Here is a 19,103-nt window from a genome sequence, read left to right as displayed (position 1 = left end):
AATGAAATCTTGCCATTTCAGACAACATGGCTGGACCCTGACAGCATTATGCTAAGTGAAATAAGTCAGAGAAAGACAAATACCATATGCTCTCACTTACACCTGGAATCTTAAAAACAAACAAGAAAACAAAACACTAAAACCAAGCTCACAGATACAGAGAACAGATTGGGGGTTGCCAGAGGAAAGGGCTGGGAAGGTAGGTGCAATGAGTGAAGGGGGTCAAAAGGTACAGAATTCCAGTTATAAAATAAGTCATGGGGATGTAATATACAACATGGTGACTATAGTTAATAATACTGTACTGCATATTTGAAAGTTACTAAGAGTTGACACACAAAAAAGCTTCCCAGGTATATTAGTTTTCTATTACTGCTGTAATGATTTACCACAAACTTACTGGCTTGAAACAAAATAAATTTATTATCTTATACATCTATAATGCATTAGTCCAAAAGAGTTCTCAGTGAGCTAAAATCAAGGTGTTGGCAGATTTGAATCCCTCCTGGAGGCTCTACGGGACACTCAGTTCTCTCACCTTTTCCAGCTTCTAGAGGCTGACTTTCCATCTTCAAAGCCAACAACCATCAGTTAAGTCTTTCTCATATTGCATCAGTCTGACATTGACTTCTCTGCCTCCCTCTCCTACATTTCAAGACCCCTGTGATTGTGTTGGGCCCACCCAGATAATCAAGAATACTTTCCTATTAGTTGATTTACAGTATCAAAATCAAATGCATCTGCTACGTTAATTCCCCTTTGCCATGTAATGTAATATATTCATAGGTTATGAAGATTAGAACATGGGCATATGTAGGAACCATTATTACCAGATCAGATGACTCCGATGTGAAGCTGAGAACTACTGGTTTACACACAAGATTGGCTCAAGAAGTGGCCCAGTTAGCAAGCTGAGCCATGATGGAAGACTGGAGGCACACTGAAGAATTGTTGTGTTGGGGAGGGTGGAGAAGGGGCAATAGCCAGCGTCACCAATTTTACATTGTTGCAGAACTGGTCCTGCAGGAAGGGGAGAGGGTTGTAAGGTGATTTATTATCATTCAGCCTCCAATAGATCTGGGAAGTTAAATTGTACACTATCCAGGGGTACCTTGGTAGTTCAGTTGGTTAGATGTCCAACTGTTGATTGACCCTTGATTTCAGCTCAGGTCATGATCTTCGACAGTCGTGAGGCCCCACATAGGGCTTTGCACTGGGAGTGGAACCTGCCTGAGATTCTCTCCCTCTCCTTCTGCCCCTCCCCTGCAAGCAAGAACACACACATGATCTCCCCCCCTCTCTCTCGCTCAAAAAATAAAAATAAAATTATGCACTACTTCAAGGATGGCAGTTGATCTATACTCAGGAGTAGCCATTACAGAAAATGTAGGTCATAACCCAAAATGGGAATTTAACAGACTTTTGAGACTGGTAGCTATCATCTTCCTCCTTTTTTCATGTTTTTTTTTTTTTTCATGTTTTATATTTGAGAGAGAGGGACAGAGAGACAGAGCATAAGCAGAGGAGGAGCAGAGGGAGAGGGACAGAGACAGAATCTGAAGCAAACTCCTGGCTGTCAGCACAGGGCCCAACGTGGGGCTCAAACTCACAAGCTCTGAGATCATGACCTGCACCAAGTGGGACGCTTAACCGACTGAGCCACCCAGGCGCCCAGCTTGTTCCCTGTTTTATGCTCAGAGCTGGGTGTATGCCAGATTCTCAAGCGCTCTGTAGACGCTCGCCTAGAGTGGAAGATGCAAATTACCTGCCCATGGGTTGAATACGTCTTGAAGATACTTCCTGATTGGCCAACATTTTAAAATTCACACACACAGATACATTCAGGATTTCTGCTTGTCTTAAAAGATCTAGCAGTGCTGGCACAGCGCTCCAGGACAGTGCTCACTCAGAACAGCTGCTGCCTTTTGATGGGGCGCTTCCTCTCTGGTTTGCCGCGGGCTTCTTCCCAGCCTTTGTTTTACGTCTCACTTCATGTTACTTGCCTAGTCTGGAAGGTGTCTGAGTTCACGGGCTTCCCCCACTCCAGAATTCATGTGCCTAGTTAGGCAAAATTCTCATAAAGACTCATCTGCCTGTCATCCATGTAAAAGTGAATAGCTCTTAGATGTTAACTAAACTTATTTTGGTGATCATTTTGCAATATATACAAATAATCATGTTGTACTCCTGAAACTAATTAATGTGGTATGCCAATTACATCTCGATAAAAAAGAAAAAGAAAATGGAAACTCATCCCCACCCCCCTAAAAGAGGGGATAGCTCTCCATTGAGAAAGATGGGATACAGGCCGAGGGCAGTGCCTGTACACAGAAGCCCCTTTCCTCACAACTTAGGGAGCACAGTGAGGGGAGTCAGGACTAGTGTTTGAGTAAACGGCCTGAGCCACCACGTGCTCCAGTGAGCAAAGTGGTCTCCATTGGCACAAGGCTTTTTGTAGGAAATTAGGCTGAGAGCTGCACAACTGTGATTTCTGCCCACTGGTCTTTCTTCAGCCTTTGGAGGCACGCATCAGCCGCTTCACTCTTCTTTCACAGCCAGACTTCCCCGATTTTTAACACAACTATCGGCACACCTGCAGGCCTTTTCCCACCTCCAAGGAGGCTTCTCTCCAACAAGCCTGCCTAACTCCCAGGACGACTCCCCTCAGACATAGCTGAGATCTAATCTTCACTCTGGTAATTCCCTAGTTTGGCTGTGCCACCCAAATGAGCTATTCAAAAGTCAGCACAGCTAGAAAGAGAGGACTGAAGGGCAGTCAGACTAGACCCTTTGACTCAGACCCTGTTCCCCTATCACCTATCCTAACCTTGCATGAACTTACAGAGTAGAAAACAATGGAGGATTCCCAAACTAGGGCCCTTTGAGGTGCAGGGGCGTGACACGGGATGGCTCCAGGGTAGATCATCCCCTAAGGAACACCAAATTTTTATAATGGGTAAAATCCAAAAATTCTACTCTGTCCTCACATCCTTCTTCAATGGGCTGACACCATTCTGTATGGATGACACCCTGTCTTTGAAATATGCTTCACCTCAAGAGCTCAGAGTCCATTTTAAAGGGCCTGTGAGGGGCGCCTGGGTGGCGCAGTCGGTTAAGCGTCCGACTTCAGCCAGGTCACGATCTCGCGGTCCATGAGTTCGAGCCCCGCGTCAGGCTCTGGGCTGATGGCTCGGAGCCTGGAGCCTGTTTCCGATTCTGTGTCTCCCTCTCTCTCTGCACCTCCCCCGTTCATGCTCTGTCTCTCTCTGTCCCAAAAATAAATAAAAAACGTTGAAAAAAAAAATTTAAAAAAAAAAAAAAAAAAAAAAGGGCCTGTGAAGCAAGCTGGGGTGGTGGAGGGCGACAAGGTGTACTTTCCATGGCACTGCTCATTAAGTCAGCCCTGGCATCATTAGGAGAGATGAACTTCAAGCCAATCTCGGAACTGCTGGTTTCACAGTTGTACAAGCTTGATGCTTCTGGCTCCAGTGAGATCTGGGATTAGATGTAGTTTTGGCTTAACTTTCCTTTATCTCATTAAATAAGACAGCTTACGTAAATCACTTAAGGAGTTATTGGAACATGTTAATTTTTATTGCTAATCCATGTTTGCTGCCCATTCTTAACCACCTTTCCTTCCACCACAGCTCTCTACGCTGGGTCCCACATGCAGCTGTCACTCAGAGAAGGTGAGTAAACCGACTTTAGTCGGTTTAGACAGACTTTAGTCTCTGTCTCTGACATGCACAGTTATGGGGGCCACTTATATCCACCCCTTCTGCTGAGAACAGAACAAACAGCTTAGGCTACAAGGTTTGGATAGCTGGGGAAAGCTGCTTAGTAAAGCGGGTTAACTGGATTCTTAAAACTCGGGATGTCAGCGGCAGCTCTATCTGGAGGGAGACAGAGTGGATGTTCTGTCAAATCTGTCTCACATCTATGGGAATCCTGCTCTTTTTACAGTCTTTTGGCACAGAATGCTGTGCTATCTCCCTGGAGATCATTCCTACAGAAGCAAGAGGAAGATAAAGCAAAAGCAAACCAGCACTCAAAGTTGATTGTCTTCCATCCTAAGGAGCTTGCTGTAGAGTCGTTAAGGCATCAGCTGGGAATCCTGCTCCAGGACACAGTACAGGGAAGCAGAGGGGGTCAACCAAGTGGAACTAAAGAGGACAAGACGGGAAGGACATTTTTTATTTTCCCAGATCTTCAGGCAACCTCGCTAAGCTGGAGGTCGCATGCAGCTGAGTATGAAACCAAGAAAAATATGAGGCTTAAAAAATATGGTGCATTATATCTCTTCAATCTCTCACAGGCCAGGAGCCCAAGGCCAGTCCGGCACGAAGCTGAGCAGACTTCCCGGCCTCAGCAATCACACGATCTTCACGGTCTTGAGCATCTCTGACAGTATGTAGGTGTCATCCCACCCCCTCCCAGGCTTCCGCAGGGTCTGCTCCAAGGCCTGGGCCATTTCCAAGAGCTCTGGCGTGGAAAGTTTCTGCTCCGGGTGCAGCTGACAGAACAGGATCTCGTTTACTTCACCTTCAATTCGCCGGACATACAGGAGAGGGAACACGGCCTTGAGCCCGGTCAGCACTGAGTCCTTCAGCCCCAAGTCTCGGCACACAAGGTTGAGGATAAAGACACCTAGGGTGTGGCAAGGAAAGAGTCACATCCTGCAGATCAGGGGACATGTCGGAGACAACGTTCCGCGCTTAGAAATATACCAATTCCTGACCCAGGGACACTGGTGGGCTAAGAAAACACAAGTGCTTTGAGTTTGCACAGAATACACCACATAAAAAGAGAGAAGAGCGTGGGGAATATGTGAACTATGAGAAAACTTCAAGTTAATTTTTTCCTCTTCCATGCTGCTAACAAATTATTTTATCATTCTCTACACCTCAGTTTCCCAAAGAATTGCTTTGAGAAAGAATTAATATCCCCAAGGGGAAAAAAACAAACAAACACAGGGATGTTACGTTCTTGGCATGTACCTTATGGAGTACATAATGAGAGGGCCAATCAGAGGGACAATGTTACCTGACTTGTGACAATTAAGGTTCTGAATATCTCTGTTCACCCAAGTACCTGACACCAAAAAAAAAAAAAAAAAAAAAAAAAAAAAAAAAAATCTTGGAGGCTGTCAACATATGGATGGAGAGCTCCAGTGTCCAAGTCGCAAGGACTTGGGCTGAAGCTCCAGCTGTTACTTTGTGTCACCTTGGCAAAGTCTCTTTACTTCAGTTTCCTCATTTGAAAATGGGCTGCTATGAAGAGGAAATACCATTCTGCCTAGTCCAGGGCATGTGGAAAGAAATCAAATGGTAGCTAACGTGACCAAGCTGGTGGAAATGTGAATTGCTACATTCACTTTGTAAAACTGTGTGGCAGCACCTAGAAAACTCGAGCATACACGTGATCTATGGTCTAGCAATCACAAGCCTTCATATATGCCCAACAGACCTGCAAATCTATTTCACCAAAAGGCATCTACTGGAACGTTATGGTCAGTACTACTTATAAAAGTCCCAAATAATCCAATACAACCAGGAGAATGGAGACACGAATGTGTCACACGATGACACTACACAGCAATATAAAGGAACAATATGAACACAACACCATAGATGAATCTCACAAACATCATATTGAGTGAAAGAAAACAAACACTTAAAGACCACATTCCATAAGATTCCATTTATATAAACAACAAAAATAGGCAAAACTAAGCTGTGCTAACTTAAGTTAGGATAGTCACTATCCTTGAGAGGAGAATGAGTTACTGGAAGGAAGTAAGAGGTAGACTTTCTGGGGTGCTGGAAATGTTCTGTGTTTGATGAGAATAAATAAGAGTGTTCAATTTGGGGCAACTCACTGAGCCACACACTTCTGACATGAGCATTTTTCATTTGAAAAGAAAAACAAATTTAAAGGACCCATCTCTCCTCCCTCCCCAACCTTTGTCTTCCTACCTTCAGGAGTCAAGATGCTTTTGACCTTCTGCAGGAAAGGCTGGTCCACAAAAGCCGGCGGCGGACAACTCATCCCCAGTGTTGGGTCCTTACTGTCTACGTCAAACATGATGACGCTGTAGTGGGGCCGCACTGGGAAAGAGAAGCAAACAAGTCTCTGCCTCACACCACTTACACGCATCTCCCCTGTGACCTGTGGGGGCCGCAAGCGGCTCAGTTAGGATGATGTGGAGGCTGTGGTTCGCCTGTAAGGGCACTGATGTCACTGTCAGGGGAGTCATTGTCAGTCAGGGTTTTACTGTGAGCACCCCACCTGAGAGACAGGGCATTCATCTCACCTTCTTCCACATTTGAAAGCACTTTCCAGGGGCGCCTGGATGGCTCAGTTAAGCATCTGACTTCAGCTCAGGTCATGATCTCATGGTTTGTGGGTTCAAGCCCTGCGTCTTGGAGCCTGCTTCAGATTCTGTGTCTCCCTCTCTCTGTCTCTCCCCTGCTCGCACCCTGTCTCTCTGTCTCTCTCTCTCTCTCTCTCTCAAAAATAAACAAACATTAAAAAAGAGGCACTTTCAAAAGGCTTCCAAACACATTAATGGTGTCCTCTAGCTTGATTACTACTTGATGAAGGGTCCATTTGTACCAGTATTTTGACGTAGCAGAACATTAGAGACTGGGAATGTTCTAAACACTTAGAAACCTGGGCTCCGTTCCTAATAAACTGAGTCAAAAACACTGGACAGGGAAGGAACAGATGGGGAGGGGAGATGGGAAGCTTCTGGTATTTTTCTTAAACTGCCAGGTAATTCTAAATACAGGCAGAGTTGAGAACCATTGATCTAGGCAAAGCAGCTGCCTAAGCCTTTAGGGACTGACCCAGCAAATGTTTGCAGGACAAAAACATTCTCAAATTAAAGTTGGTATATCTTTTCTAGTTAATTGAACAACAGGTGACTCAGGAAAGATAGATTTGCTAAATGGGTGAGAAAGACCTGATTATGAACCAGATGCACTCCTTTGTATGATGGGAATGTCTTTTACAAGGGGTAAGTCTGCAATGCTACTGACTTTTAGCAAACTTTGAGACTATGATAATGATTATTCATTAATTAATAAATCTTGACTTAGGACTCCTACAAGCCTGTTAGTATCCACAACACAGATCTCATTTTGGTTTCTTAGCAGAACATGTTGGCTCATCAAAGTCCAAGGACGACCATTGCCCACATTTGTAGCACTGAGCCCTCCAACAATCTGGAAGGTGGCTGTTAGACATGATCGCCAGGCTGTTCAACACTGACCGACAGGCAGTCACAATGGCAACACATCACGCACGAAGTGCCTGCCAGGAGCCTAGCACGGTTTTAAGTGTTTCCCATGTATTGGCTAGGTTGGGCCTGGGCCCCCACACTGGCCCCAGACTCAGACAGGTAACCTGTGAAACTCTGATATAGTTCAGTTCAGTTTGCAATGACCGTGAAGCACCATCTGTCCACCCAGCACCAAAGGACTCACCCCCGGCATCCTGATTTGCCACACCCTCCTGGGAGCTACTCTAATCCAGCGAGAGCCAGAGTATCAGGTATGGAACAGGCAGGCCAGGAGGGGTGGGTGGCCTAAGCTCCCCAGGTTCCCTTAAGCCTGGACCAGCCTGACTGACTTCTCCCTGAGGGACACACACTCCGGAAAGCACCAGTCACGGGAGCCTACATGTAAAGTGGCAGAAGGACCAGAGGAGCGACTGCAGAACATTAACATGCCTTTTGTCCTCCGTCTGGGATACGAATCATTAGAGCAAAACGGAGCCTTCACTCCATCAGAATCCCCGCCGAGTGGCATCTATATCAGGGTTTCACATCCTCAGCACGACTGCCATCTGGGGCCAGACAATTCTTTGTCGTGGGTGGCCGTCCTGGGCACTGTAGGATGTTTAGCAGCATCTTCAGGCTCTACTCACGCGCTGCCCAGAGCAGCCCTACCCGGTGGTTACAACCACCAAACACCCGTCTGCAGCCACTGCCCAGCGCCCCGCAGGTTTAGTCACCGGGCTACACGCACGCTATCTCTGGCTTCACCTCCAGCTGAAAGATTTACAAAACACCTCCTGACACACACCCCAAATCTTTTCCCCCTTCTACTCACCTGACTACAGACGTTAGGTTCCATGGGAAGGTGAGGAAGTGGCAAGGACACAGGGTCAGAAGAGAATCAGGAGAGAAGCCCACTGATCTGTTAGCGCCACAAGGGCAGAAACGGTGTGGGGTTTTTCATTGTTGTTGTTTTTATTATTTATTTATTTATTTGGGCGAGAGAGAGAGAGAGAGAGAGAGAGAGAGACAGACAGAGAAGGGGAGGGAGAGAGGGAGATAGAGAATCTTAAGTAAGCTCCACGCCTGGCGTAGAGCTCAATGTCGGGCTCGATCTCACAACCATGACATCATGACCTGAGCCAAAATCAAGAGTCAGACGCTTAACCAACTGAGCCACCCAGGCGCCCCAGAAGTGAGTTCTTCTAGCACAGTGCTGAGCATATGGCTAGCACTCTATATTTACTGAATCAATATGTCCACCAATGAATGAAGAAATGAACAGGTGAAAGACTGGGACGATCCTAACGCTGCTCTCTTACAGAGGAATTCTAGAAGCCCTTGCAGGTCTGCCAAGCTTGGATTACTCTTCCCTCAACATCCCTCCGAGTTCTCCAATTGCAGTACCTTCTCTTCCTGCCAGGCTGGTAATATAGTCCAGGCCATCTGCAATGTGGACCTTCATCCGGTCGCTCTGGGAGAAGCCAAACCATTGGGTGGCCACTTCCAACATGGAGGGGTCGATCTCCACAGCATCAATGCAGGACTTTGGGAAATGATCGTGGACAAACAGAGGGAGGCTGCCCCCGCCCAGGCCTACCACCAACAATGCCAGTGGGGTCTCTGCAATAAAGGAAGAAAGCATCATTTTACTATCTTCTCATGAACAGTTTTGTACTAGCCTCGGGGAGAGTAAAGAGGGCAGGGGAGTCGGATCACTGGCTCTGCCCAGAGGATACAAGATTTAAAGGCCTAGCTTCTCCGTCTCATCCCAAAAACTCAGGAGCCAATCTGACATCTACATCTGAAAACTCAACCCTGGCCTCACAATCCTTCCTTTACTAGATCCAGAAGAGGAACCAGTACATGGTTCTTTGGGGACCCTTAAAGTCCCAAGGCACTCAGCTGACATCATACCAAGAGTCCCCACCATGAGCATTATTAGATTCCCCCCTAGGAATTGAGAGGGACAACAGCCAACATCTTGCTCATGATCACAAGGCAGTGTAGATGCAATGCCCTCTGCCCAGCTTTCAACTCAAAGGCCACAACTGCCCTCTCAGACACATCAACCAAGTGAGGGCAATAAATCCAAGTTCCAGAAATCACAGGAAAACAAAGGCCCACATCCTAGTCCTAAGTACAGAGAAACCACAGAAAACACAGGGGGATAGAAGTAGACAAGAAACAAGAAAGAATCACTAAAAGGAGACGTTAAACATAGATCAACGTCTGAGGATTAAACATAAGAACTGACACTCTAGGGACATAGAATACCGAGACAGGGTGTTTCAACAAGACATAGTCAGGACTCTTGGTAAAGACAGTGACAATCTAGACAGGAACATGAACATTTTTGCTACTGTGGTCAGATCCAAACCTGTTATTAGTAATACGGCTATTACTGTACTACCAACAACATGGCTTTTTGTTTAAGTAAAAATTTAAGAAAGAACTGCATCCGCTGCTCAAATGATTCATTACTGATAACCCAGAAATTCTCCTAAAGTACAAAGGCCATTTCTGGAGTCATGATTTTTAAATGCTCCACTGGTTGCAGGAGTAGATACATATGCAAGCACTCAGCAAAACTGAAATACTTATAATGTGTACTTTACGTATCTCCCCAAATATATGTTATACCTTAATATTTTAAATAAATGAACAAAATAGAATTCTAATAGAATTCTAATAGAATTTAGACATCAACACATGTAGCCATTTCAAGATTACAATTTGAGTTTGAGGGAAAAGTGACTGATAAACTTAGAAGATGGTCAGGAAGAAGAAAGATATAAATACATGTGCATTTGTTGGTCTGCAATGGCTGCTGTCAGACTGGTCTGTAACCTTACTTGCCCTGACTGGGAGGCAGTGCACCCCACTTACCTAGGAGCAGCTCCGGGCTTCTCAGCAGGGCAAGGCCAGCAATCATTGCTTTGTGGTGTTCACAGCACAAGTAACTCTTGTCAATGGACTGCCCCGGGGCTGCAGGGAGGTCCTCCGGAGTGTCAGCGGGCCGCTGCTTCTTCCTGTCCTTTTTCCGTTTCTTCTGGGCTAAATGAGAGATAGAGATAATGAGGTACTATGCTTAGCACCCCAGTCCGGGGAAAGCAAGACTTACCAGCAGCATTGTGCTGTAGCTAGCTTGATCCAACTCAAGAACCCAACTGATAAATATACACAAATTTTGTGACACGGTTGACATGTTGGTAGTTTGAAATCTGCCTGTGGTGGCCTTTATTATGCCACAGAAACTGGCAAACAGTATACATCAGGGCTTTTTGCCCCCAAAATACAATTGTTAAACATTTAACACATACCATTGGATACCAGAGACTCAAAAAAGGAAAAGTGGCAAAAACACACCCAAAAACCTGGGAAAACTAAACTGAGGAGTCCTAGCCTCTTTGCCCTGAGAAATATAAGGTCACTAACAGGGTAAGTCTATTCACAAATCCTTTTAGAGAAGGACTTAAAATTACTAATTACCTCCTCTATGACTCTGCTACAACTTCTAATTATTTAACTCTTATAACGACCTTATAATTCCCATATTAGGCAGATGGAAAAACTGAGGATCTGAAGAGTTAATAATTAGTCCCAGTATCAGTAGGAGGTGCAGACAGAATGTGAACCTGGGACTGCCTGTCTCCAACACCTATCATCCCTCCACTGTACCATACAGACAGTAATACACACTGCCCTGCTAGACGAGGAAATCACAAGTGCTCACCAAAGGGAAAAATCCTATAAAGGCCCAACTCCTTCCCTCTGGTATATAGTAAATAGATGCTCATTTTTCACTGTATACATTGATTTTCGAACGGATTACAGTGAGCAGTATTGCTTTTATAATACAAACATACACAACTGGCGAACATAGCAGGTGAAACAAACTCTTGTTTTCCCCACCAGTGGGAGTTTCTGAGTGGCATCTGGGAGACTGCTTAAAAGGGATCCTAAAGGACCTGGCCTGGATCTTCACAGTCCAATATTGTAGCCACTAGCCACCTGTGGCCATTGAATTGTAAATGTAACTTAATTACAATTAAATAAATTAAAGATTCGTTCCTTAGTTACCCCAGCCACATTCCACATGCTCAGCAGCCACATATGGTTAACGGTTACCATTTGGGCAGCTAAGTGGATATTAAACCCTCCCTCCATTTCAGAAAGTTCTACTGAATAGCACTGGACTAGATGACCTCTAAGTACCCACCAACTCTAATGCCCTCTCTAAAACATGCTAGGGGGTGTGCTGTGAAGGAGGGCAGGGTTCACCTGTACCCTCCATGCTTGTGGCTCCCCTCACAGAGCCTTACTGAATGAATATACAGATGCATAAGGAGCAATGTGCGAAACAGATGGCCTCTACGCTGAAGGCATTAAAGTGACAATCACATTTATTTGGTAAGCTACCACCCCAGCTCCTTATCATTTCAGAGTCTTTGCTCAAGAACAAGACACACCTCTGTTCTGTTTATTGTCACTTAGACTGAGTCTAGATGGTAACAGGACAACTCGAAGAGCCTTGTGCCTCTGATCACACGTACCCAGGTCTGTCCTACAACTCGGCCAAGCTCCCAACACTTTCTGACCACCCCAAGTGGAGAGTCCATGCCATGACCGCTTGCGTCATGTGTGATGACACCTCACCTCTGTGGGACACATCCTTCAGCAACCTAGCTTCTGACTGCACCACATTCCTGTTGCTGAGGAAGATCAGCCGCCGGAAGTAGCGCTTGTCATCCCCCTGCACGTCCTCGACGACATAGTTGCCACTCAAGGGACTGCAGGCTTGGTGCTGAACGGTCCGGACCCCAATGTCCCCACCCACAGACAGAAAGGGCACCTGAAGATGTAACAGAGATACGGTCAAACACCAGCTCAATCAAGAAACAGGAGAAATTTTAATCCTGTCATGGAATCCTCCTATCAAGCTTCTGGGCAGCAAGAACCTAAAGATTTGCCTTTCTATTAAAGAACTTTTCTACAGCTTTTCGATAGATCACAAAAGGCTTAATTCACTTTTTTGAAAACCAGTTGAACACATAAAGATCCCTGAAACCATTAGTGAAATCCAATTGGTTCTCCCTAAGAAGACAATGAGTTTCTCAGGGCACCTGGGTGGCTCAGACGGTTAGGCATCCAGTTCTTGATCTCGGCTTAAGTCATGATCTCACGGTTCGTGGGATCAAGCCCCGTGTCAAGCTCCACGCTAACAGCACAGAGTCTGCTTGGAATTCTCTCTCTCTCTCTCTCTCTCTCTGCCCACCCCCTGCCCATGCTCGCTCACTCTCTCTCTCTCTCTCTCTCAAAAATAAATAAATATACTTTAAAAAATTTAAAAAAGAAAAAGAAAAACATGAGTTTTTCAATAGGAATCCTTAAAAGGGCTTTCAATAAATGCTAGAGGGAATGCACAGCAGGGGGCTAACTATGAAAGAAGGAATCAGAACAGGGATAAAGATAACAAATCCACAGGGAAAGCAACCATTCCAAGTTTGAATTAATTTCTCCCTTCCCTCAATTATTCACATCTTTTCCCCCATTTTTCTAAACAGGAGAAAAAAATTAAGAGAAAACTATATTTTCCCCCTAGACTTTTCCATAACCTTTCTCAATCTTTACATCTATTTCTTTTTAATTTTTTAAAAGTTTTTATTTATTTTGAGAGAAAGACACAGCACAAGTTGGGGAGAGGCGGAGAGGCGGAGAGGCAGAGAGAGAGAGAATATCCCAAGCAGGCTCCGCACCATCAGCACAGAACCCATGCGGGCTCAAACTCACAAACCATGAGATCATGACCTGAGTCAATATCCAGAGTCATGCTTAACCAACTGACCCACCCAAGTGCCCCTACAACTATTTCTTTTTAAAGATTTCCAAGAGAATCCCAGGGACTGCTGACTCTGCAGAGATGCAGGCCCTGGAGAGAAGGTCACAAATGAACCTCCCTACAGGATCTATATCTCTGATGGACCAATAGCAAAGTCTGCCAGGAAGAATCAAACACACATTCATCTGTAAACACAAGTCAGCCTAGTGAGCAGAAGCACAGGTGAGAACCAGGGATCTAGGTTCATCTTTTCAGATCTGTCACTACTGCAAAGAGCCTCCAGGCAACTTGGCTTTCCTGTCAAAGATAAATTCCTCACTATAAAGTACCTGCAATAAAGTCACCTTTTCGCTACCCTGAGCAGGATGGAACAAGACAGTGTCAATGGACAATACCACATCACTCTTTTGGCAAAAACCTTCAGTTTCCTTACCAGCAATGTTAATATCCTGAAAACTAACCTAAGCTGTATGGCTCTTTTCCATTCTCCAATCAGATAATGAGGATTCTAAGAAGGAAAATGGTCAAGGAAGGCCTACACAAAGAGGGAAAAGAGAAACACAGTCTGTACAATCCACAGTAGAAAGAGCTGGAGCCTGCAAGGTGGACAGCATTTCCTCCGTGCCATCTATGAGGAGTCTCGAGGCCCCACACACACAGATGCTACCCTGGGTCTCAATGGTCTCAAGAAAAGCCACCACTCACCTTCCTCTCACTGCCCGGGGCAAGAGAACATAAGCTCTGCCCACTTAGCTCGCAGCTGTTGACATGCCCTCCAGGAATAGACAGGGGCACAGACACTGGTCCTAGCTCCTTCCAAGACACCCTCTGCCTTCCTGGCTGCTAATACGACTTGTCTAGAGATCCATGTATGCTGCTGCCGAAGCTCTGTTACCTGCTGCTGGGTGGGCATCCCGGCAGGGGCCAGCTCCAGGACTCTGGCTGACAGCTCGGCCTGGATGCTGTCCATGCCTTCGTACTGCTGACCTCGGTGAAGGGCCACTGTGATCAGCCTCCTGAAGCCTGCGCTGGCTGCCAGCTGCTTCCGACCCTCCTCCATGCCAAAGAGCCACTCGGTCTCGCGACCCTGGGGGACTGGAAAGAGGCACCTGGTGACACGAAGTCCCGGGAAGAGTTGTTCAAGCCCCAGCCAATAGGAACTACAGGGCAGAGAGTCAGGCCCTGCACAGGACAAGCAACCCTTCCAACTGTGACCCAGTGAGGGCTATCAATTCCCTAGTGCACAATGCCCAGAGCAAAGAAGCCATCAGACACATGGTAGGTCCCACATTACATGTATATAAGGGGAGAGAGGCAGGTACCTAGTGCAAAAAAAAAAAAAAAAAAAAGCAATGATACTAACGCTTGTTACATGCCAGGCATTATTTCAAGAAATTTATAAACAGAAACTAATTCATTACTCACAACAGTCTTAAGATACAGGTAGTATTATTACTCCTAGTAATATTACGACTCCAAGGAAATTGAGACACAGAAGTTAAGCTATTTGCACAAGTTCACACAGCTACTAAATGGGGAAGCTGGGATTCAAACCCAGGCAGTCCAGCCCCACCCTCCATGGCTGTATCCGCTGTACTATTATTTGTTTTCATTGGTGGACAGGTAGAATTATGGAATACTTGGGAAAATGGCTCAGTTGTCAGCAAATTACCAGCATGATGACTTCAAAATCTTGCATTTTGTCCACAATTTCCTACTTCTGAAGACATTTCCTCATTCTCTCTTCTGATCATTACTGAGCCAATCTGGTATCACTTAACACCCTTCAATAATGACACTGATGTTTATAAAGCACTTACCATGTGTGAGGCACCATTCTGAGAGAGTTTACACTTCTCAAAACTACACAACACAGTTGACCTTACTTTAGAGATGAGGAAACTGAGGCATAGAAAGGAAAGGAATGTCCAAAGTCACACCACCAGGAAGTGACCGAGCCAGAACTGAAACCCAAACAGTCACTTCTTTAGCTACTACTCTCCCTATATTCAACAGAGAAGCACAGAAACGTCCCCAGGTCACACAGCTCACAGGCTCCAGAGCTGGGACTCTGTCACTCCCATGACTCCATGTGACAAAGTAACTCCTATCTCTACAATATGAGACATACCTATACTTAACTGTGTCACTCTCTGTCCTCCCTACCAAATCCATTCTCACATGTCATCAGGCCTTTCCAAAGGGAGATGTGAAGAAATAAGCCCCAAATCTAAGCAGGTAGCCAGATAGCTGCTGTGCCCCCTCCCTCATGCCCTGGCTGGTCTCACTTCTTAAAGTGCCACCCCCGGCAAGATAAAACCAGCCAAGCCACACCCACCACCAAAGCCCCAGCCCCTCAGAGCCAGCCCCTCCAGGGAAGAGAGGGCGCAATCCCAACTCACTGATGAAAATGGCAAAATGATTGTCCCGCGATGGTTTCACAGCGGGGCTGTCCACCACGTGGAGGGTGTAGCGTGGCTCCCCTGTGTCCCCATCACACAAGTCCAGAGAGACACTCCCCAGCCCGGCCTTGCGGTACAGCTGGCCGCACAGCCAGGCATACTGCTGCCGCTCCCGCACCGCCTCGGCCAGCCGCTCGGCACTCTCCAGCCGCACAGGCTTGCCCTGCTCCTGAGCACAGAGCTCAAAGATCTGAAGGGCAGAGCCAGGGCCCGGCCTGAACTTGGTCATGATGAAGGCAAACACAGGCAGGGAGAACCGAGGCTCTGCTTCCAACACCTGGTCCTGGCTGCTGGCCACCTGGTGCACCCTCACCATCCACCCCTCCCGAGAGAAGTGACCCACTGCTTTCTTCAGGACGTGAGCCTGAGCCAGGGAGATGCAGAGGTAGCGACCGCCCACCTGCAGGACACGGCCAACCTCAGCCAGCATCCTGTCCACTTGTTGCAGGGTCTTCTCCTCTTCATCTGTCAGCACAGCGTCCAGGGTGCCCTTGTCCAACACCACCTGGAACGAAGCGTCGGCAAACTCCATCTGGGTCATGTCCATTTTCAAGAAGCTCATCTGGGGCCGGCGGCTGGCATTGCGTTCCTTCATCTGCTTGATGACCACCTCACTGATGTCAATGTTCACTATATCCTGATAGCCCACATCATACAGCTGTTCGCTAAGCTCTGAGTTACCGCACCCAATCACCAGCACCTGAGGGAAAAAGCCAACAAGACGAAAGTGATCAAGGCAACGGAATGACCTGCACGTACTTCCCGGGATCAAGTCTCGCCTTGGCTGGTGCAAGTTTTCAGAAGGTGCAGATGCTATGCACAGGACGGAGCACCGTTACAGAGGTGATTCTAGGCTCTATGTTGAAACACTAATGGTTAGAGAAACTCACAAGTGAAAACCACATTCAGCCACAACAATGCAAGTTATGTATAAATAGACTTTCCATACTGCAAAAACAAACAAATTCTGTTTGTTCTTTTCTCTGAAGAAAGCATTTATTACTCAAAAACTGATAGGAAGTCACACAATCAAAATACAGTAGAGTTCAAATCTCCTGTTTTACTACTGAAAACCTAGTTGTGGCAAAATCCTATTCCACGCATGCCTTCAGGTCCACCTAAGATATTCCGCTATTTTCCAAAGCCAAGCTTAAAAGACGGGTCGTTCCCTCCCTCTCTATGGAGCAATCGCCCACTCATCCTTCAAAGCTCCATCCCAATGTCACCATCTCTGGAAAAGTTTGGTGAGAAGTGCATACGCTGGGACTAGATGGGCCTGAGTTTAAACTCTCATGTGACCATACACTACATGTATGATCTTGGGCAAGAAACTGGATCTCAGAGCCTCAGTTTCCATGTCCTACATGAATGAACCTGACAGAGTTTATTATGAGAATTCAACTCCTGGACACACACACACACACACACACACGCAGCATCCAGCATGTCTGGCACATCCTCCACGAAGGTTAGTTTGCTCCCTTCCTTTTTTCCTACCTCCAGTACATTTCCATCTCTATCCACCCCGTCGTTGCATTGACCACTTGTCACTTCCGGAAGGTTTACGCCAAGGTTTACGCCTTGCTGCTCTTGTTGCTTATGGGCTGAGCAGTGCCTGCAATTCAGTGTGCCCACAACAACGATTTGGCTAACAGATTCCTGTATCAGTAAAGCCACAGGTACTGTCTGCTCTACACGGATGGACGGTGACAGAAAAGCACAGGGTCTCTCTAGGAGGCCATACCTAGCTTGCCCAACTAACGAAGTCACTGTCCCAATGAGCCTATTAGTTCAGCGGTGAGCTGGGCGCCGCATGTCTGTTATCCGAAAGCCTTTACAAGAACATTTTTAAATTGCCTACTTTGGGCCGGAATGACGCGGAGAAGCCTGAAAACATGGGCCCAATTGGCGCCCTCACGCCTGTCTCTATCCACCAGGAGTAAAGTTATCATCTGCCACGTTCCCGAGCACACACTCAGGACCGCCAGGCCGCGCGTACCTTTTCTCTGGGTTTGATGTATTTGTGCAGCACGCCGCACAGTTCCAGGTAGGTTCCGTACCACTCGAAAGCTTTCTTTCCTCGCTGCTGGAAGAACTTCTCCCAATAGTCCACGGAGCCAAACTCCTTGGAGCTCTTAGGTAAGAGGTTCATATTCTCACTGTCCGACCACGCTCGTCTCTCCTAGTCCCTGTGAGGTACCATCGGATGGGCTTCCACGCACGCTGGTCCCGGCACCCTCGGTGGAATTCTTTCCACGACTAATGACCACATTGATTTCTCCCCCGCTCAAACCCCAAGGAGACGACGCTTACACACCATCCCCACGCACGACACACTGAACCAAACACACACTCAGCCCTCCTGCCGGCTGCCAGCCCCAGCCCCAGCCCCAGCCCCAGCCCCACGTGCGGAGCCCCTCACACTTGCCCACAGATGGGCTTCAGAACTGGCAAGCACATCCGGGTGCGCAGCGTCGCGATTGGTCGGCCACCCGGGCCCTCCCAGCGTCTCATTGGTCACTGCTTTTGGTTCCTGGCATCTCATTGGCTGCGAGTTGCACGCCGCACGCCACCGGCAGCGCCGCAGTCGCCCAGCGTTTATCTACGCGCGGCAGCAGGGGGCGGGGCCGCGGGCGTGAGGCCGGGTGGAGGTGGTGTCGGGGTCTCGGTAGCTGGTTTGAGTCCGAGCGCCGCGCGGGGGCAGCCTTCCTGGGTCCCGGCTTCTCCGCTGACTCTGAGAGAGCGCGCGTCCCGGGCTGTGTGTTCGCCTTCTTTCCGAGCCCGCGCGGTGGCCACTTCTGATGTTGAAGGGCCGAGCCGCCTGACCGAGGGGACGCGAGGAAGAGGAGGCCCCAGGAGCTTAGAGGGAGTGAGGGAAGGAAAGAGTAGAGCCCGACCTTGGCAAAAGAAAGTAGTCCCAGCCAGGTTATCTGCTGCATCTGCCGCCCCGCCCTCCCTTAGTTTAACGACTTGTGTCATTGAGGTTTAATTTGGAGAAAATTGGCACTTGGCGGTACTTTTTCTGCACCAAAATGCAGGATCCCACTACTAATGTAATGACCTGAAAATTCAGAAGAGTAACAAGTATGTATTGAGAGGTGCCGGCTCACCCTGTACTCCCCCGAAAGCACGGTATGCAAAATGTAACCCTCCTTTTGAGAAACAGCCTTCTTAGGCTGTCGTTCTGATGTCATCTATCAGTAGGTGCTACTGCCTACTTGGTGTGTTTAATGAATAAACTTTACTTTCAGATGCTCATCTTATTGTAATGCCCCAAGGATGTTCCCATAAGGGCACAGGTGCCAAATATGTGCCTTGCTGGGGTTTCCACAACACTGTAAATTGCGGGGGGGATATACAGGCCAGGCAGGGCATAGGGCCATGGAATGAGCATCTAACAGTCTGGGCTTTACTGTCACAGGTAGCCAAGTAGACTCTTGATCCTTAAAGTGGACTTAAACTTTGGTTTGAGAGAGTAGTTCTAAAACTTCGGCATGCATCAGAATCACCTGGAAGACAT

At 47.2% G+C, this 19,103-nt stretch overlaps 1 protein-coding gene and 1 long non-coding RNA gene across 2 annotated transcripts; both read right to left on the bottom strand.

Moving 5' to 3' along the window:
* Positions 1-404: 404 nt before the first annotated feature.
* LOC131495477 (uncharacterized) lies at positions 405-3,082 on the bottom strand. Its single transcript, XR_009253974.1, has 2 exons — positions 1,766-3,082; positions 405-1,020 (listed from the first exon to the last, which is right to left on the bottom strand). It is a non-coding gene; the product is annotated as an uncharacterized LOC131495477 (long non-coding RNA).
* Positions 3,083-3,564: 482 nt separating this feature from the next.
* Positions 3,565-17,993, bottom strand: METTL13 (methyltransferase 13, eEF1A N-terminus and K55). Its single transcript, XM_058700467.1, has 8 exons — positions 17,583-17,993; positions 15,524-16,283; positions 14,017-14,216; positions 11,939-12,134; positions 10,169-10,336; positions 8,687-8,902; positions 5,976-6,107; positions 3,565-4,647 (listed from the first exon to the last, which is right to left on the bottom strand). The coding sequence occupies exons 1-8, from the start codon at positions 17,733-17,735 to the stop codon at positions 4,373-4,375; spliced, it is 2,100 nt and encodes a 699-aa protein (XP_058556450.1). The 5' UTR covers positions 17,736-17,993; the 3' UTR covers positions 3,565-4,372.
* Between the last annotated feature and the right edge of the window lie 1,110 nt (positions 17,994-19,103).

This window comes from Neofelis nebulosa, chromosome 15 (assembly GCF_028018385.1).
Source record: "Neofelis nebulosa isolate mNeoNeb1 chromosome 15, mNeoNeb1.pri, whole genome shotgun sequence".
Classification (NCBI taxonomy): domain Eukaryota; kingdom Metazoa; phylum Chordata; class Mammalia; order Carnivora; family Felidae; genus Neofelis; species Neofelis nebulosa.
The sequence above is the reverse complement of the archived record's forward strand: the minus strand, read 5'-3'. Positions and strand labels throughout refer to the sequence as shown.